Here is a 14,573-nt window from a genome sequence, read left to right as displayed (position 1 = left end):
AGGATCAGATCTGCCTTATTTTGTTTGAATAATTCAGAAGTTTTTTTTTTTTGTGAAACATGCATGGATGGTTATTACCCCCCCCCCCCCCCCCCCCCATCTGCCTTGGTGCACTCGACAAACACACCACACTGTAAAATTATACTTTAAGAAAAGGACAAATAAATGGTCTCTTGAATTATTATGCCCTGTATGCAAGGAGGAACCTACATTTAAAAAAAAACGTTCACCTGTCATTTGTTTTTAGATTAGCATGGTTAAAGGGGAGGAGTCAAGGGAGAGGAAATTACTTTATTATTGAGTAACCTTTCTTTTGCCCCCATATAACCTTGTGCTTGTCAATCTAACGAACCGAACAGACAAGCTTTACAACACAGCTTATAAACCCAATTTTGAGCAGACGCTCTGAAGGGATGAGCCGGTCTGCCACAGCAGGTTTCCAGCTACTAATCCACAGTCAGCCAAATTTACCCCATCCCTATCCTCCTCCAGTAGGTGAAAACTGACACTAGATCTGCTTTTGAAGCAACAATGTCTGGCATCTATTCTCTCAGCAGGCACTGTTTATTCTAGCTCATTCTCACCCGCAGGAGGAATGTCAAGGGGAGAATCTCAATTGCGTACATCTCGCTTCCTTTCTCCTCACCGCCTCCTCAAATGTCATTGGACGAGAAAGCCAGAAGTTCCTCCCCTCTGACCTCCAATGGGTTTTGAGGAGGCGAGAAATTGCAATTGAGATTCTCCCAAGGACTGTTAGAAAGGCAAAGGGGATGTGGTGTTGACATAATGAGACTTTACAGCTGTCATCCATTCCTTGATCTCTACCTAATATGACAAAGTCAAAGTCATGAATGTAGAATTATCAGCACCAGTGTCCAGGCCTATCTGACTAAAACCAATGCAGCCAGGAAAACCTTGAGCCAGTGACCTTAATGTTTTCGATGCATCCACCATGCACACTACCTCCTGTGCCATAGAAGTCCAGAACTCCTGGCAGAGATTTCAGGACACCTACATTTTGGGACCCTGCATTCACATAACAAGGAGTGTCAGTACAGTAGCCTCCAGGCAGCTACCTGTTATGTCACAATTTGAAACAGCAGGGGAATACTACAAAAAGAGTAGGTTGGTGATTGATTAAAAGGCTTCCTTCAAAAAAAAATGATTAACAAATATAACACACCTACTCATTTCAGGGTTTTTATTTTGATTATTTTCTACATTTTAGGAATGCATTTAAATTAACTGGTGTGCCTTGTTAAAAAAAAATATATATTTAACCTTTATTTAACTAGGCAAGTCAGTTATGAACAAATTCTTAGTTACAAAGACGGCCTACCCCGGCCAAACCCGGACGACGCTGGACCAATTGTGTGCCGCCTTATGGGACTCCCAATCAAGGCCGGATGTGATACAGCCTGAAGATAAACTTTTGTTAAAAGTTCATTTGTGGAATTTCTTTCCTTCTTAATGCGTTTGAGCCAATCAGTTGTGTTGTGACAAGGTAGGGGGGTATACAGAAGATAGCCCTATTTGGTAAATTATCAAATCCATATTATGGCAAGAACGGCTCAAATTAGCAACGAGAAATGACAGTCCATCATTACTTTAAGACATGAAAGTCAGTCAATATGGAACATTTCAAGAACTTTTAAAGTTTCTTCAAGTGCAGTCTGAGGACCGCCACAGGAAAGGAAGACCCAGAGTTACCTCTGCTGCAGAGGATAAGTTCATTAGAGTTACCAGCCTCAGAAATTACAGCCCAAATAAATGCTTCACAGAGTTCAAGTAACAGACACATCTCAACATCAACTGTTCAGAGGAGACTGCGTGGATCAGGCCTTCATGGTCTGATTGCTGCCAAGAAACTACTACTAAAGGACACCAATAAGAAGAAGAGACTTGCTTGGTTCAAGAAACATGAGCAATGGACATTAGACCGGTGGAAATCTGTCCTTTAGTCTGCATGTGTAGTTCCCACCATGAAGCAGGGAGGAGGAGGTGTGGGGGTGCTTTACTGGTGACACTGTCAGTGATTTAGAATTCAAGGCACACTTAACCAGCATGGCTACCACAGCATTCTGCAGCGATATGCCATCTGATCTGGTTTGCGCTTTGTGGGACTATCATTTGTTTTTCAACAGGACAATGACCCAACACACCTCCAGGCTATGTAAGAGCTATTTGACCAAGGAGAGTGATGGAGTGCTGCAACAGATGACCTGGCCTCCACAATCACCTGACCTCAACCCAATTGAGATGGTTTAGCATGAGTTGGACTGCAGAGTGAAGGAAAAGCAGCCAACAAGTGCTCAGCACATGTGGGAACTCCTTCAAGACGGTTGGAAAAGCATTCCAGGTGAAGCTGGTTGAGAGAATGCCAAGCGTGTGCAAAGCTGTCATCAAGGCAAAGGATGGCTACTTTGAAAAATCTCACTCATTGGTTACACTAATTGCAGTGTGTCTTCATAACCTGGTTCAATAATTCATGACATTAACCTGAGGAAGGCACAGTGATGCCGAAACGTTGGTAAATACCCATTAAATTGCTGGGAGATTATACATGGAGTGTGCAAATAATTTTATTTTGATAGTTTATTCGCCGTTAGTCAGCACCTCCACACAAACTATTATTCTGGGTGTGCGCCAGTTTTTATCTACTTAGAAAAATCTAAAATATATTTTGAGTTTAATACATGATTCCATTATTTCATAGTTTTGATGTTTTCAGTATTTGTCCTCAATGGACAAAATAGGAAAAAATAAAGGACTTAAATGAATGGTATGTCCAAACTTTTGACTGATACTGTATGAGGTTTTGATTGTCATATATCTGAATATTAAATAGTCCAGCAAATTATACAAATGTAGCCAGACTTTTAAAAACTTTTTGGAAAGGGTGATAAAATGTCGCGATATGCGCAATGTCCTCCTCTGCTCTTTGTGGTTGTCTCAACCAATAAAATCACGCTCTGGGTTCCTGCTTCTAGCTTCCATTACACCACGACACGCACCACCACCAGTTAGTAAGCGGTGTCGGTTTTAAAGGCTTTTGACCACCTTACTATAGTGTCATGAAAATAAGCAAAAATAATTTACAGTAATATAATATATCAACTGTATCTTCAAGGTTCATTCATTCGGAAATTGACAAAATAAGAAAAGACGAGCGAAACCTAAGGGACGTCGACAACCCGGCAAACAAAGAGATCCCTTCTCGACGACAACATTTTTCCTCAATATTCTTTAGTTATGAGTCATGTGGCCGTCGAAAATTTACACGGTCTAGAACAGCAGGTGAGTTTTCTGTATTTCTTTTTTATTTGTGTTCATGTCTATAACACGTCAGAATGAGTAGAACGAGTCTGAAAATGTAGTCGTGGATACCAAGCTAGCTGATTAGCTTTGCTCGCTAGCTACGTTAGCTGTAACTGCGTGTGTTGTCTAATCTCTGGGTAAAATGGAGGCCGGTGGGTGATAATGGTTGGTGACGATGCTTCACGTTCAACAATGCAGTATTTCTCACAATTGGGTTGATCCTTAACTATACCTCTAAGACATGCAATCTAACCCCTATGTTCAATGTTGGTGACATAAAAAAAATATATATATATTGCATTTATTCACTTGAGCTGATTGTTAGCCTGCTTGCTAGTTTGGCCTCTAGTTAGCGTTAGGTACGTACGCTAACATGAAAGGTAGCTGGCAACATTTTCTTCTGCGTCACTGTCACATTGTTTTATTCCCGAATGAACAAAGCGTGTTTATGCTTTGCACAGTTGCTGGCTAGCAACGACTGCACTGTTTGGTTTTGTGTTGTGCTATAGATTTTGTTGCATGTTAAAGAACCTGTCATTGTTAAGTCATCCAGATTTTGTCACCTGTAACGTTAGTCCAGCCGACAGTATCCTGGAAAACACCCATTAATTTGGTATGGAAGCATTATGAAAGTGAGTCTTGCTGTAACTGCATTTGCAAATGCAACATTTGTCTATGTTAAATAAGGTTTCATCTTCCATGTTTGACCAAACATTATTAGTAAGCTGTCATGACATGTTCTGATAGTCAGCAGATGCATATTTGACATGTGCTTGGCAGTGTGAAAGGATGTTGGGTTGGTGGGGGCCAACTTATTTTGACACAGGAAATAAGACCTCTGAGCCATGTTGGTCACGCTCCTTGATAACCTGTATTTGTCTGTTAAAGCAAAGGACTCGAGGGGAAGAACTTCGGTAGCAGTATATACATTTGAGCAGAGAAGAATCTAGTCCAACTCTGTAATTGGAGTGTTTTGGTAGGGTTAGGGAACGAAATCAAGCTATGGTTCGTTCTGGTGTTACACTTTGTATTCCATGACTTAGAGAAGCTTCTCATGAACACACAATACTTTATTTCCTGATGATAGAATTTACCATTGCCAATATCAAATGTTCAAGTGATCTAAAAAGGTCGCGACAGGTCATTGTCAACCCCTATTCAATAATGGCACCAAATCACTTCTCTGAGTTCTTAAATGAAACACATACTGTCCAATATTTCAAGATAGGGTGGTCATACTGTTAGGATATTTTCAGGGCTGATGTAGAATAGAGATTATTCAAATAAAAGCAATAAATTATTAACTTAAAATGCTGTTATGCAAATTAGGCACTTCATATGCAAACCAGAATACATAATTACTGTAATTTAAGCCCAATTCACAATATTCAAAAATATTTTTTTGAAATATGTAACTTTCACACATTAACTCTTGTAACTACCCATCCTAGATCCGGGAGCGTTGCCATCAACTGACACTAATTAGCATTACTAGAAAATATTCATGAAATATATTGAAACACAGCTTAACCTTTTATTAATCACCCATTTATCTCAGATTTTGAAAATGTGCTTTACAAGCATTTGTGTAAGTTTATCAATAGCCTAGCATAGCATTATGCCTAGCTAGCAGCAGGCAACCTGGTCATGAAAATCAGAAAAGCAATCAAATTAAATCGTTTACCTTTGAGCTTCGGATGTTTTCACTCAAGACTCCCAGTTAGATAGCAAATGTTCCTTTTTTCCAAAAATATTATTTTTGTAGCCGAAATAACTCCGTTAATTTTTCACGTTTGGCTGAGAATTCGACCGGAAATTGCGGTCACGACAACGCCAAAAAATATTCCAAATTAGCTCCATAATATCGACAGAAACATGGCAAACGTTGTTTATAATCAATCCTCAAGGTGTTTTTCAAATATCAGATATCAACCGGGACAGGTGGCTTCTTGGTAGGAAAGAGAGAAACAATGGCTGCATTTGTCTCTTACGCACAAAACACTCAGACTCCAGCTGACCACTGACGCAATGTTGACGTTCAGACTCATTTTTCAAAATAAAAGCCTGAAACTATGTATTGTGCCACTAGACACATTAGGGAAGCCATAGAAAAAGGAATCTGGTTGATATCTCATTCACTGCTCAATAGGGACGCATAGGAACGCAGAGCTTTCTTTCCCTTCCTGATTGGATTTTTTCAGGCTTTCGCCTGCAATATCAGTTCTGCTATACTCACAGACAATATTTTTGCAGTTTTGGGAACTTTTCTAGAGTTTTCTATCCTAAGCTGTCAATTATATGCATATTCTAGCATCTTGTCCTGACAAAATAGCCCATTTACTTTGGGAACGTTATTTTTCCAAAAATGAAAATAGTGCCCCCTAGGTTCAACAGGTTAACAAGTCCAATATAGCAAATGAAAGATAAACATCTTGTTAATCTACCCATCATGTCTGATTTTTTAAAATGTTTTACAGCGAAAATACAACATATATTTGTTATATCACCACCAAATCCAAAAAAACACAGCCATTTTTCCCAGCCAAAGATAAAATGATTCACTAACCTTTGATAATCTTCATCAGATGACACTCATAGGAAATCATGTTACACAATACATTTGTTTTGTTCGATAATATGCATATTTATATCCACAAATCTCAGTTTACATTGATGCCATGTTCAGAAATGCCTCCAAAATATCCGGAGTAATTACAGAGAGCCATGTCATATAACAGAAATACTCATCATAAACTTTGATGAAAGATACATGTTTTACATATAATTAAAGATACACTGGTTCTTAATTAATGCAACCACTGTCAGATTTTTATTTTATTTTTTTACAAAAAAAAGCATACCATGCAATAATCTGAGACTGTGCTCAGACGTAAATATATTTCTCCGCCAGGTTGGGAGTCAACAGAAATACGAAATTACATCATAAATATTCCCGTTACCTTTGGATGATCTTTCATCAGAATGCAGTGCAAGGAATCCTAGTTCTGCAATAAATCGTTGTTTTGTTCGATAATGTCCATGACTAGTGTCCAGTTAGTTACTTTTGCTAGCACGTTTAGTTCACATGTCCAAAAGCTGGCGCTGGTCCAGGCGAACTCGGACAAAAACTTCAAAGTTATATTCCAGGTCGAATAAACTGGTCAAACTAAGTAGAGAATCAATCTTCAGGATGTTATCATATATATCCAATAACGTTCCAACCGGATCATTCGTTTTAGTCTACAGAGTAATGGAACGCAAGGCATATAATGAGTACTGCGCGTAACCAGGAACTGGCATTCTGCCAGACCAGTGACTCAAATAGCTGCCATCCGATCCCACATCACACTAGAGGCTTCATTCCACGTTCTACTGACTGTTGACATCTAGTGGAGGGCGTAGGAAGTGCGAACAGATCCATATATTTTTGGGATGTGAATAGGCGATGAGTTGAAAATCAAACAGCCCCAGAATTTCCACTTCCTGTTTGGAAGTTTGACTGCCCTATGAGTTCTGTTATACTCAGACATAATTCAAACAGTTTTAGAAACGTCAGTGTTTTCTATCCAATAGTTTTAATAGCATCTGGGACAGAGTAGGAGGCAGTTCACTATGGGCACGCCATTCATCCAAAGTGAAAATGCTGCCCCCTATCCCTAAAAGGTTAAGGGAATATATGAGCACACTCGTTGCCGAAGGCATGCGGAAGGCTTAAGACACACACTTCTCAGCATCCCCACACAGTTACCCAACACACACTTCTCACTAAGTCTGAACTGTCACAGAAAGCTACTAGTCCAATAATGTACACTATATGGCCAAAAGTATATAGACACCTGCTCGCCCAACATCTAATTTCAAAATCATAGGCATTAATATGGAGTTGGTCCCCCCTTTGCTGCTACAACAGCCTCCACTCTTCTGGGAAGGCTTTCCACTAGATGTTAGAACATAGCTGCAGGGACTTGCTTCCATTCAGCCACAAGCATTAGTGAGGTTGGGCACTGATGTTAGGTGATTAGGCCTGGATCGCAGTCGGCGTTCCAATTCATCCCAAAGAGTTGAGTTCAGGGCTCTGTGCAGGCCAGTCAAGTTCTTCCACACCGATCTCCACAAACCATTTATGTATGGACCTCACTTTGTGCACGGGGGCATTGTCATGCTGAAATTGGAAAGGGCCTTCCCCAAACTGTTGCCACAAAGCACAAAATCATCTAAAATGTAATTGTATGCTGTAGCGTTAAGATCTCCCTTCACTGGAAATAAGGGGCCTAGCCCAAACAGTGAAAAACAGCCACAGACCATTATGCCTCCTCCACTAAGTCTTTGTTGGCACTATGCTTTCAGGCAGGTAGTGTTCTCCTGGTATTTACCAAACCCAGATTTGTCCATCGGACAGCCAGATGGTGAAACATGATTCATCAAACCAAACCACGCGTTTCCACTGCTCGAGAGTCCAAAGGAGGCAAGCTCTACACCACTCCAGCCGATGCGTTGCGCATGGGGATCTTAGGCTGCTCAGCCATGGAAACCCTTTTCATGAAGCTCCCGACTAACCGTACTTGTTCTGATGCTTCCAGAGGCAATTTGGAACTCTGTAGTGAGTGTTGCAACCGAGAACAGATTTGTACGTGCTTCAGCAGTCCTGTTCTGTGAGCTTGTGTGGCCTACCACTTGCTTCTAGACGTTTCCACTTCACAATAACAGCACTTAAAATTGACCGGGGCAACTCTTGCAGGCCAGAAATTTAACGAACTGACTTGATGATGCTTCGTTGAAAGTCATTGATCTCTTCGGTGAGGCCATTCTACTGCCAATGTTTGTCTATGGAGATTGAATGGCTGTGTGCTTGATTTTATACACCTGTCAACAACGGGTGTGGCTGAAATCCACAAATTTGAAGGGGTGTCCACACACTTTTTTTATTATAGTGTTCCATAAAGTATATTTGGATTTTTGGACATTGGGTAACAGCTGATACTTTGTTTAAAAAATGCTATATGTTTTTATTTGAGTGAAAACTGATTTTTTTACTGAGTTAAAATACATCTTTATATATATATATATATATATATATATTTTTTTTTACATTGGTCCATTATTTCTCCCTCACCGAACACCCTAGTTTTGGGTCTGTATTCCTTTTCACCAACTTTCTTCCTGGAGATCTACTGTCCTGTAGGTTTTCAGTCCAACCCAAATTTAGCATATCTGATTCAGCTAGTTAAGGTCTTGTTGAGCAGCTAAATGGTAGAATCAGGTGTGTTAAATTAGAGTTTGATGGTAGATCTCCAGGAAGAGGGTTGTGCAGCCCTGATCTAGCCTATTGGCAGTTTTGAGTGTCTGCCTTGCAAGAAAGTATATTTTGTTGCTTGCAAAGGTACACCCACGGTAGACTGCTCTGCAAAGTGTACAATTGAAACTTACTGTAATCGGATTGTAACATCGGGGCAACAACTAGACAGGGGAGTTCCCTGCTTCACATATGTATAATGGGGGAAGCACTGTAGTATAAGGGATATTCATGTCTTTCTGCTTTCTGGAGATCAACCGTTTGTCACTTTATTTGGATAGTGTGACCATCTGTTGATATGCAACTGCTGTTGTGGGTTAGGATAAGTGTTAGGGTTAGTTGAAATGTTACTGTAGAGCATCTATAGATGGAGTGTTACCCAGTTTTTGTCACCCTTTGTCTTGCGGCTTACTGTCCTATATGCATGTTTTAGAATTACATTTATCCGTAACAGTGTTTACCCTTAGTACTTAACTGTATGTTTTAATCTTCTATTTCAGCTTGCTGTCCTAGGCTTGAACAATGCTGATGGGCAGGGTGGAGGCACTGGCAGTAAGTGATCTCTACTCTTTGAGCCAAAGGACATCTAGGTTGTGTTATGGTGATCCTTTTCTTTTATGATCACTTGGTCTGAAGCAGCCCTCACTCTTATCCTTTCCTTCAGGGCCATTGGGTGGTTCAAGGACTGAATATAACCCTCCCCGCAGGTGGCCTTTTTAATGGATAATTCATACCCCAAAGTCAAAAACTTGTCAGGTGTTTTCAGACCTTAGAAGTGGTCTGAAGTCGAGCTGAGTTAGTGTTCTGCAGGAAACTGCAGATAAATTATTGGTACTGTCCAATAGAGGTCGACCGATTCATGATTTTTCAACGCTGATACTGATTATTGGAGGACCAAAAATGCCGATACCGATTAATCGGTCAATTTTTTAAATTTAATTTATTTGTAATAATGACAATTACAACTACCGAATGAACACTTATTTTAACTTAATATAATGCATCAATAAAATCAATTTAGCCTCAAGTAAATAATGAAACATGTTCAATTTGGTTTAAATAATGCAAAAACAAAGTGTTGGAGAAGAAAGTAAAAGTGCAATATGTGCTATGTAAGAAAGCTAACGTTTCGGTTCCTTGCTCAGAACATGAGAACATATGAAAGCTGGCGGTTCCTTTTCACATGAGTCTTCAATATTCCCAGGTAAGAAGTTTCAGGTTGTAGGAATTATAGGACTATTTCCCTCGATACCATTTGTATTTCATTAACCTTTGACTATTGGATGTTCTTATAGACACTTTAGTATTGCCAGTGTAACAGTACAGCTTCCATCCCTCTCCACGCTCCTCCCTGGGCTCGAACCAGCAACACAACGACAACAGCCACCATCGAAGCAGCGTTACCCATGCAGAGCAATGGGTAACGGCTAGAAGGCTCAGCGCGAGTGAGGTTTGAAACGCTATTAGCGCGCGCTAACTAGCCAGCCATTTCACTTTGGTTACACCAGCCTCATCTCGGGAGTTGATAGGCTTGAAGTCATAAACAGCGCAGTGCTTGACGCACAACGAAGAGCTGCTGGCAAACCGCACCAAAGTGCTGTTTGAATGAATGTTTATGCGCCTGCTTCTGCCTACCAAGGCTCAGTCAGATACTTAGATACTTGTATGTTCAGTCAGATTATATGCAACGCAGGACACACTAGATATCTAGTAATATCATCAGCCATGTGTAGTTAACTAGTGATTATGATTGTTTTTTATAAGAAGTTTAATGCTAGCTAGCAACTTACCTTGGCTTACTGCATTCGTGTAACAGGCAGTCTCCTTGTGGAGTGCAACGAGAGAGAGGCAGGTCGTTATTGCGTTGGACTAGTTAACTGTAAGGTTGCAAGATTGGCTCCCCCGAGCTGACAAGGTGAAAATCTGTCTTTCTGCCCCTGAACAAGGCAGTTAAGCCACTGTTCCTAGGCTGTCATTGAAAATAGGAATGTGTTCTTAACTGGCTTACCTAGTTAAATACAGGTATAATTATTATATATATATTAATCGGCGCCCAAATATACCGATTCCCGATTGTTATGAAAACTTGAAATCGGCCATTCCGATTAATCGGTCGACCTCTACTGTCCAATCAAAGGCCCACGAAACATCCCATTCCTGACATCCCTGGCCTTTGTGGGAAAGAGACTAGAGTAGGGAGCTTTAAACTATTGGGACTGACTCACATTTCCATCAGTGTATTACTAGGTTCATTTAGGTATAAGATGCCATCAAGTGATTTAAATTTCACTTATTTGTTTTTAGCAAATTCATGCTCTTATCATTTGGGATACAAGACAGTTTTCCAATTTGCTTATTTAATCAAACAGGCCATATAGGCTACTTAATCCCTATTAAATGAATCCCTATTAAATTAAAGGGATTGAGACATCCCTAGAAAAAGACTAGGAACCCATTAGACCTTTGACGTGTTTGTGTACAGTACTTCCCTTGTGTTCACAAGTCTGTCTCTCTAGGGACCTGTTACATTCCACCTCATTTACGGAACCAAGAGGCTTCCAAAAATGGTAAGTGTCGTCCCCCCATCAACAGTACCACCTCGATGAGGTATGCCAGTTGGACACCGTAAAAATGCCCTGGCCCTCTAGTGGTCAAGAATGCCATAATGCATTGTAGTGGCCCATAATAAACATTTCACGAAATTGATTGAGCTAGCAACAATGTTGTGAAATTCCCTTAAAAAATACCCCCAGACAATTAGCTTTAGTTTTATCTTGACAATTTCTTCTCGCTGGGCTGGGACAAGGTCAGCTAGAGGGTGACCCGACTGTTGATTTTCTCCACTAGTTGGAAACAGTGAAGTGAAGGTTGCGTTAGAATCCCCATCTTATATAGCCAGCAGCTTGTTTTTCTCATCCCAAAAGACACTATGGGAAGACGGACACAAAACCGTGCATATCCAATGTTCTGGAGTCCATTTTGTGACCGCATCTGGGAACTACGTTGACAAACCATCAACCACTCCATTTCCCTGCTCTTACTGGCCAACATTCGCAGTACATCGGCAGCATGTTTTCATCATGAAGCCCCTCCCCCCATGACACTTTTTTTTTTTTGCAGCAGATGCTTTCTCTAGACCGAGCGCCTTGTCAATGGCACCAGGAAGCTGTAAGTCCCTTTACAGTCCGCTCTTTGGCTGAGGGAAGCTCTGGCGTCTTTATTTTATTCTGCATGTTTTAATTAAATTGCCTACCAGAACAGTGGTCTCACTCAATTCGATTAGAAAACAAGGCCACGTGCATTTAGACAAGGGGACTGGAGGCTCTCAAATTACATCTTTAAAACCACATTCCCATGGGTGAAATGAAGACACGACTGGCTTTTTCCTACATTAAGGGTGTTGGCATCCGCTCACATGCTTACATTTTGTTCAAACAAAAAACAGCCTCCATTAGTTATGTCATTCCAACATACTGCTTAATTGCAATGTATCTATTTATTTGTGTGTGGAATTGAAAGTGGTAGGTATTAGCAAATTAATGCTGCTTGCATAACAAATGTTCCTTAATTGGGACCCTAGTTAATGAGCCAAATTATTGACTTGTGTATACTGTTTTGTATGGCTTGTGCATTGTTTACTGGGAAAATAAGCTAGGTCCTTTTTAATTGAAGTATTTCCCTTTTCAGAGGCATCCATGAGGTAACAAGTGGTGGGTATCTGGGATGTTAAAGCCAAAGGAACCAAGAAGGGCGTGGTTCCATTGTGCCCCTAACTCCTACTAGCTCTAAAGGACCTCAACACATTTCTTACAGCCATCCAGGTTGTTCCAATCTGTTAACATAGAAAGGCTAAGCGGAAGTAGTTAGAGGCTGAAATGGAACTAGGCCAACTTGGTCCAAATCTCTCTTCCTATAGGGTCCATTACTGCCTACCACCGTTGTGCACAACCTCTAAGTGCTCTAGGGGTGCTGCTCTGCCGCTGCCCCTGTGTTGTTCCCAGCCTGTGGTGTCTGTGAGATTGGGTACTGTGACAGCAACAACTAAAGAATATCTGTGCAAATGGACCAATAAACAACGTATTGACTGCGTGTGAGGAGGAAACCCTCTTGTACTATGGGAGTCAACATGTCTCCCCTCTATTTCCTTTCTGTTTTTACCCAAGATACGCCTGGCGGTTGGGACGGTGGACGCAACAATGGCTTCGTGCAGAATGGTTACCACGACAACCGCATGAATGGGGGCAACAGGTACAACAGTGGCCCGCCTCGCATGGAGAGGGGCAGGGGGGGTGGAGGTTTCCGCGGCGGAAGGGGTGGGTCCTACAACCCGGTACAGCCTATGCAGAATGCCGGCATGTTTGGAGTCTACGACAACAAAGATGGCGGCGGCTGGAACACGACTAAAGATGCCTACACCAGCTTCGGCGCACGTCCCGACAGGGGAAAGTCTGCTTTTTTCAACAACGGCGGGAGTGCACCCCGAGGAAGGTGAGAAGACTAGAGAATTCACTCCCAAGCCCTTAGCCAGCAGTTTTCAGGTTCCTCAGAGTTCTGTGCTGTACCATGAGGCAACTCATTAGCAAGCTAGCTTTCCTGACCCCTGTGGTTATGTTATGCTTGACAGTTACCAGCGTGGAGGGTTTGGAGGCAGTGGAAACAGCCGCTGGGTGGAGGAGTCCAGGGATGACGAGGACTGGTCCAAACCCACTCAGGCCAATGAGCGCCTGGAACAGTGAGTAGTAACCTAACCTACCCCCCTTTCTGCATACTAATGATATTTCAATAATGAGTAGTTACCAATGTAATTTTACAATACATCGCTATCCGCTGTCCCTTATCAACATCCCCTCTCGTTAAAATGGTCACGTTGACCTTTTTCTGTCACTTTCCTGACCTTCTGTGTTTCTGCTTCTCCCCAGGGAGCTGTTCGCTGGTGGCAACACAGGGATTAACTTTGACAATTACGATGACATTCCCGTTGAGGCCACTGGCCAAAACTGCCCCCATCACATTGACAGCGTGAGTCCCCAAGTATTCTAGCCAAATAACCCTGTTTCAGATCCAGTAACCCTCATGTCCTATTAGTCAGCATTTTGTTAGTATTCTTCAAAACCAGAAGCATTTCCCATGGGCTCTACTGAGCAGCTTGTGGTGCTGTTGATCCCCCTGCACATACCCCCCCCCTTCCCTCTGAAACAGAGTTGTGTGAAAGCTGTTTGGTGTTCATTTGAGTGACTGGTTTGTCTTCATATTTCAGTTCCAAGACGTAGAGATGGGAGAGATCATCATGAGTAACATTGCCCTGACCCGCTACACTCGGCCCACTCCGGTCCAGAAGTACGCCATTCCAATCATCAAGAACAAGAGGGACCTGATGGCCTGCGCCCAGACAGGTTAGATCCAGAGCGAACTAGAACCACTTCAAATTGGATTGGTCTGGAGAGCTATATGCAGATATGACTTACGACAACTTTATTGTACTGTAGTTGATTTAAGTATAGGTATATGACTAATATAAACTGTGGTCTCTCAGGTTCCGGTAAGACTGCTGCGTTCCTGTTGCCTGTACTGAGTCAGATCTACACTGAAGGCCCAGGAGAAGCCCTCGCTGCCCAGAAGTCTGGAGGACAGGACAATGGAAAGTATGGTCGCCGTAAGCAGTATCCCCTCGCTCTGGTCCTGGCCCCCACCAGAGAACTGGCCCTGCAGATCTATGAAGAGGCCAGAAAGGTAAGCAACTGCCCTCCTCTCACCTGGGATGTTATTGCGGGTGTAGCAAAATGCTTGACACACCCACGCAATGTGACCACACACACAGAGGGGACAGATATCCCATCAGCATCAATACCAGCTAGGTCGGTAGCGGTCTGCCAGTGGGCCTCTATCTCTTTGTCTCTGTTTTTGTGTTGACGGCCAACCAGCCACGGTTGGTGTTAGGGAACTGCAGTGTAACACACAATCA

The 14,573-nt window shown here is 42.0% G+C and overlaps 1 protein-coding gene across 10 annotated transcripts in view; it reads left to right on the top strand.

Moving 5' to 3' along the window:
* The first annotated feature begins 2,975 nt into the window (after positions 1 to 2,975).
* LOC109890521 (ATP-dependent RNA helicase DDX3X-like) overlaps positions 2,976 to 14,573 on the top strand; it is a 19,768-nt gene continuing 8,170 nt past the window's right edge. For 2 of the 10 annotated variants that reach the window (XM_031824118.1, XM_031824114.1), the window contains exons 1-8: positions 2,977 to 3,297; positions 9,112 to 9,163; positions 11,128 to 11,178; positions 12,775 to 13,099; positions 13,236 to 13,343; positions 13,531 to 13,630; positions 13,869 to 14,004; positions 14,145 to 14,341. In XM_031824118.1, coding sequence (XP_031679978.1) covers positions 3,253 to 3,297; positions 9,112 to 9,163; positions 11,128 to 11,178; positions 12,775 to 13,099; positions 13,236 to 13,343; positions 13,531 to 13,630; positions 13,869 to 14,004; positions 14,145 to 14,341 — 1,014 coding nt within the window. In that variant the 5' untranslated portion in view covers positions 2,977 to 3,252. Of the gene's footprint in view, positions 3,298 to 9,111; positions 9,164 to 11,127; positions 11,179 to 11,731; positions 11,780 to 12,298; positions 12,635 to 12,774; positions 13,100 to 13,235; positions 13,344 to 13,530; positions 13,631 to 13,868; positions 14,005 to 14,144; positions 14,342 to 14,573 lie in introns of those variants that run through there. The other 8 variants (XM_031824121.1, XM_031824120.1, XM_031824119.1 and 5 more) reach the window with 7 other exon arrangements.

The sequence above is a fragment of the Oncorhynchus kisutch genome, linkage group LG5, assembly GCF_002021735.2.
Source record: "Oncorhynchus kisutch isolate 150728-3 linkage group LG5, Okis_V2, whole genome shotgun sequence".
Taxonomy (NCBI): domain Eukaryota; kingdom Metazoa; phylum Chordata; class Actinopteri; order Salmoniformes; family Salmonidae; genus Oncorhynchus; species Oncorhynchus kisutch.
The sequence above is the reverse complement of the archived record's forward strand: the minus strand, read 5'-3'. Positions and strand labels throughout refer to the sequence as shown.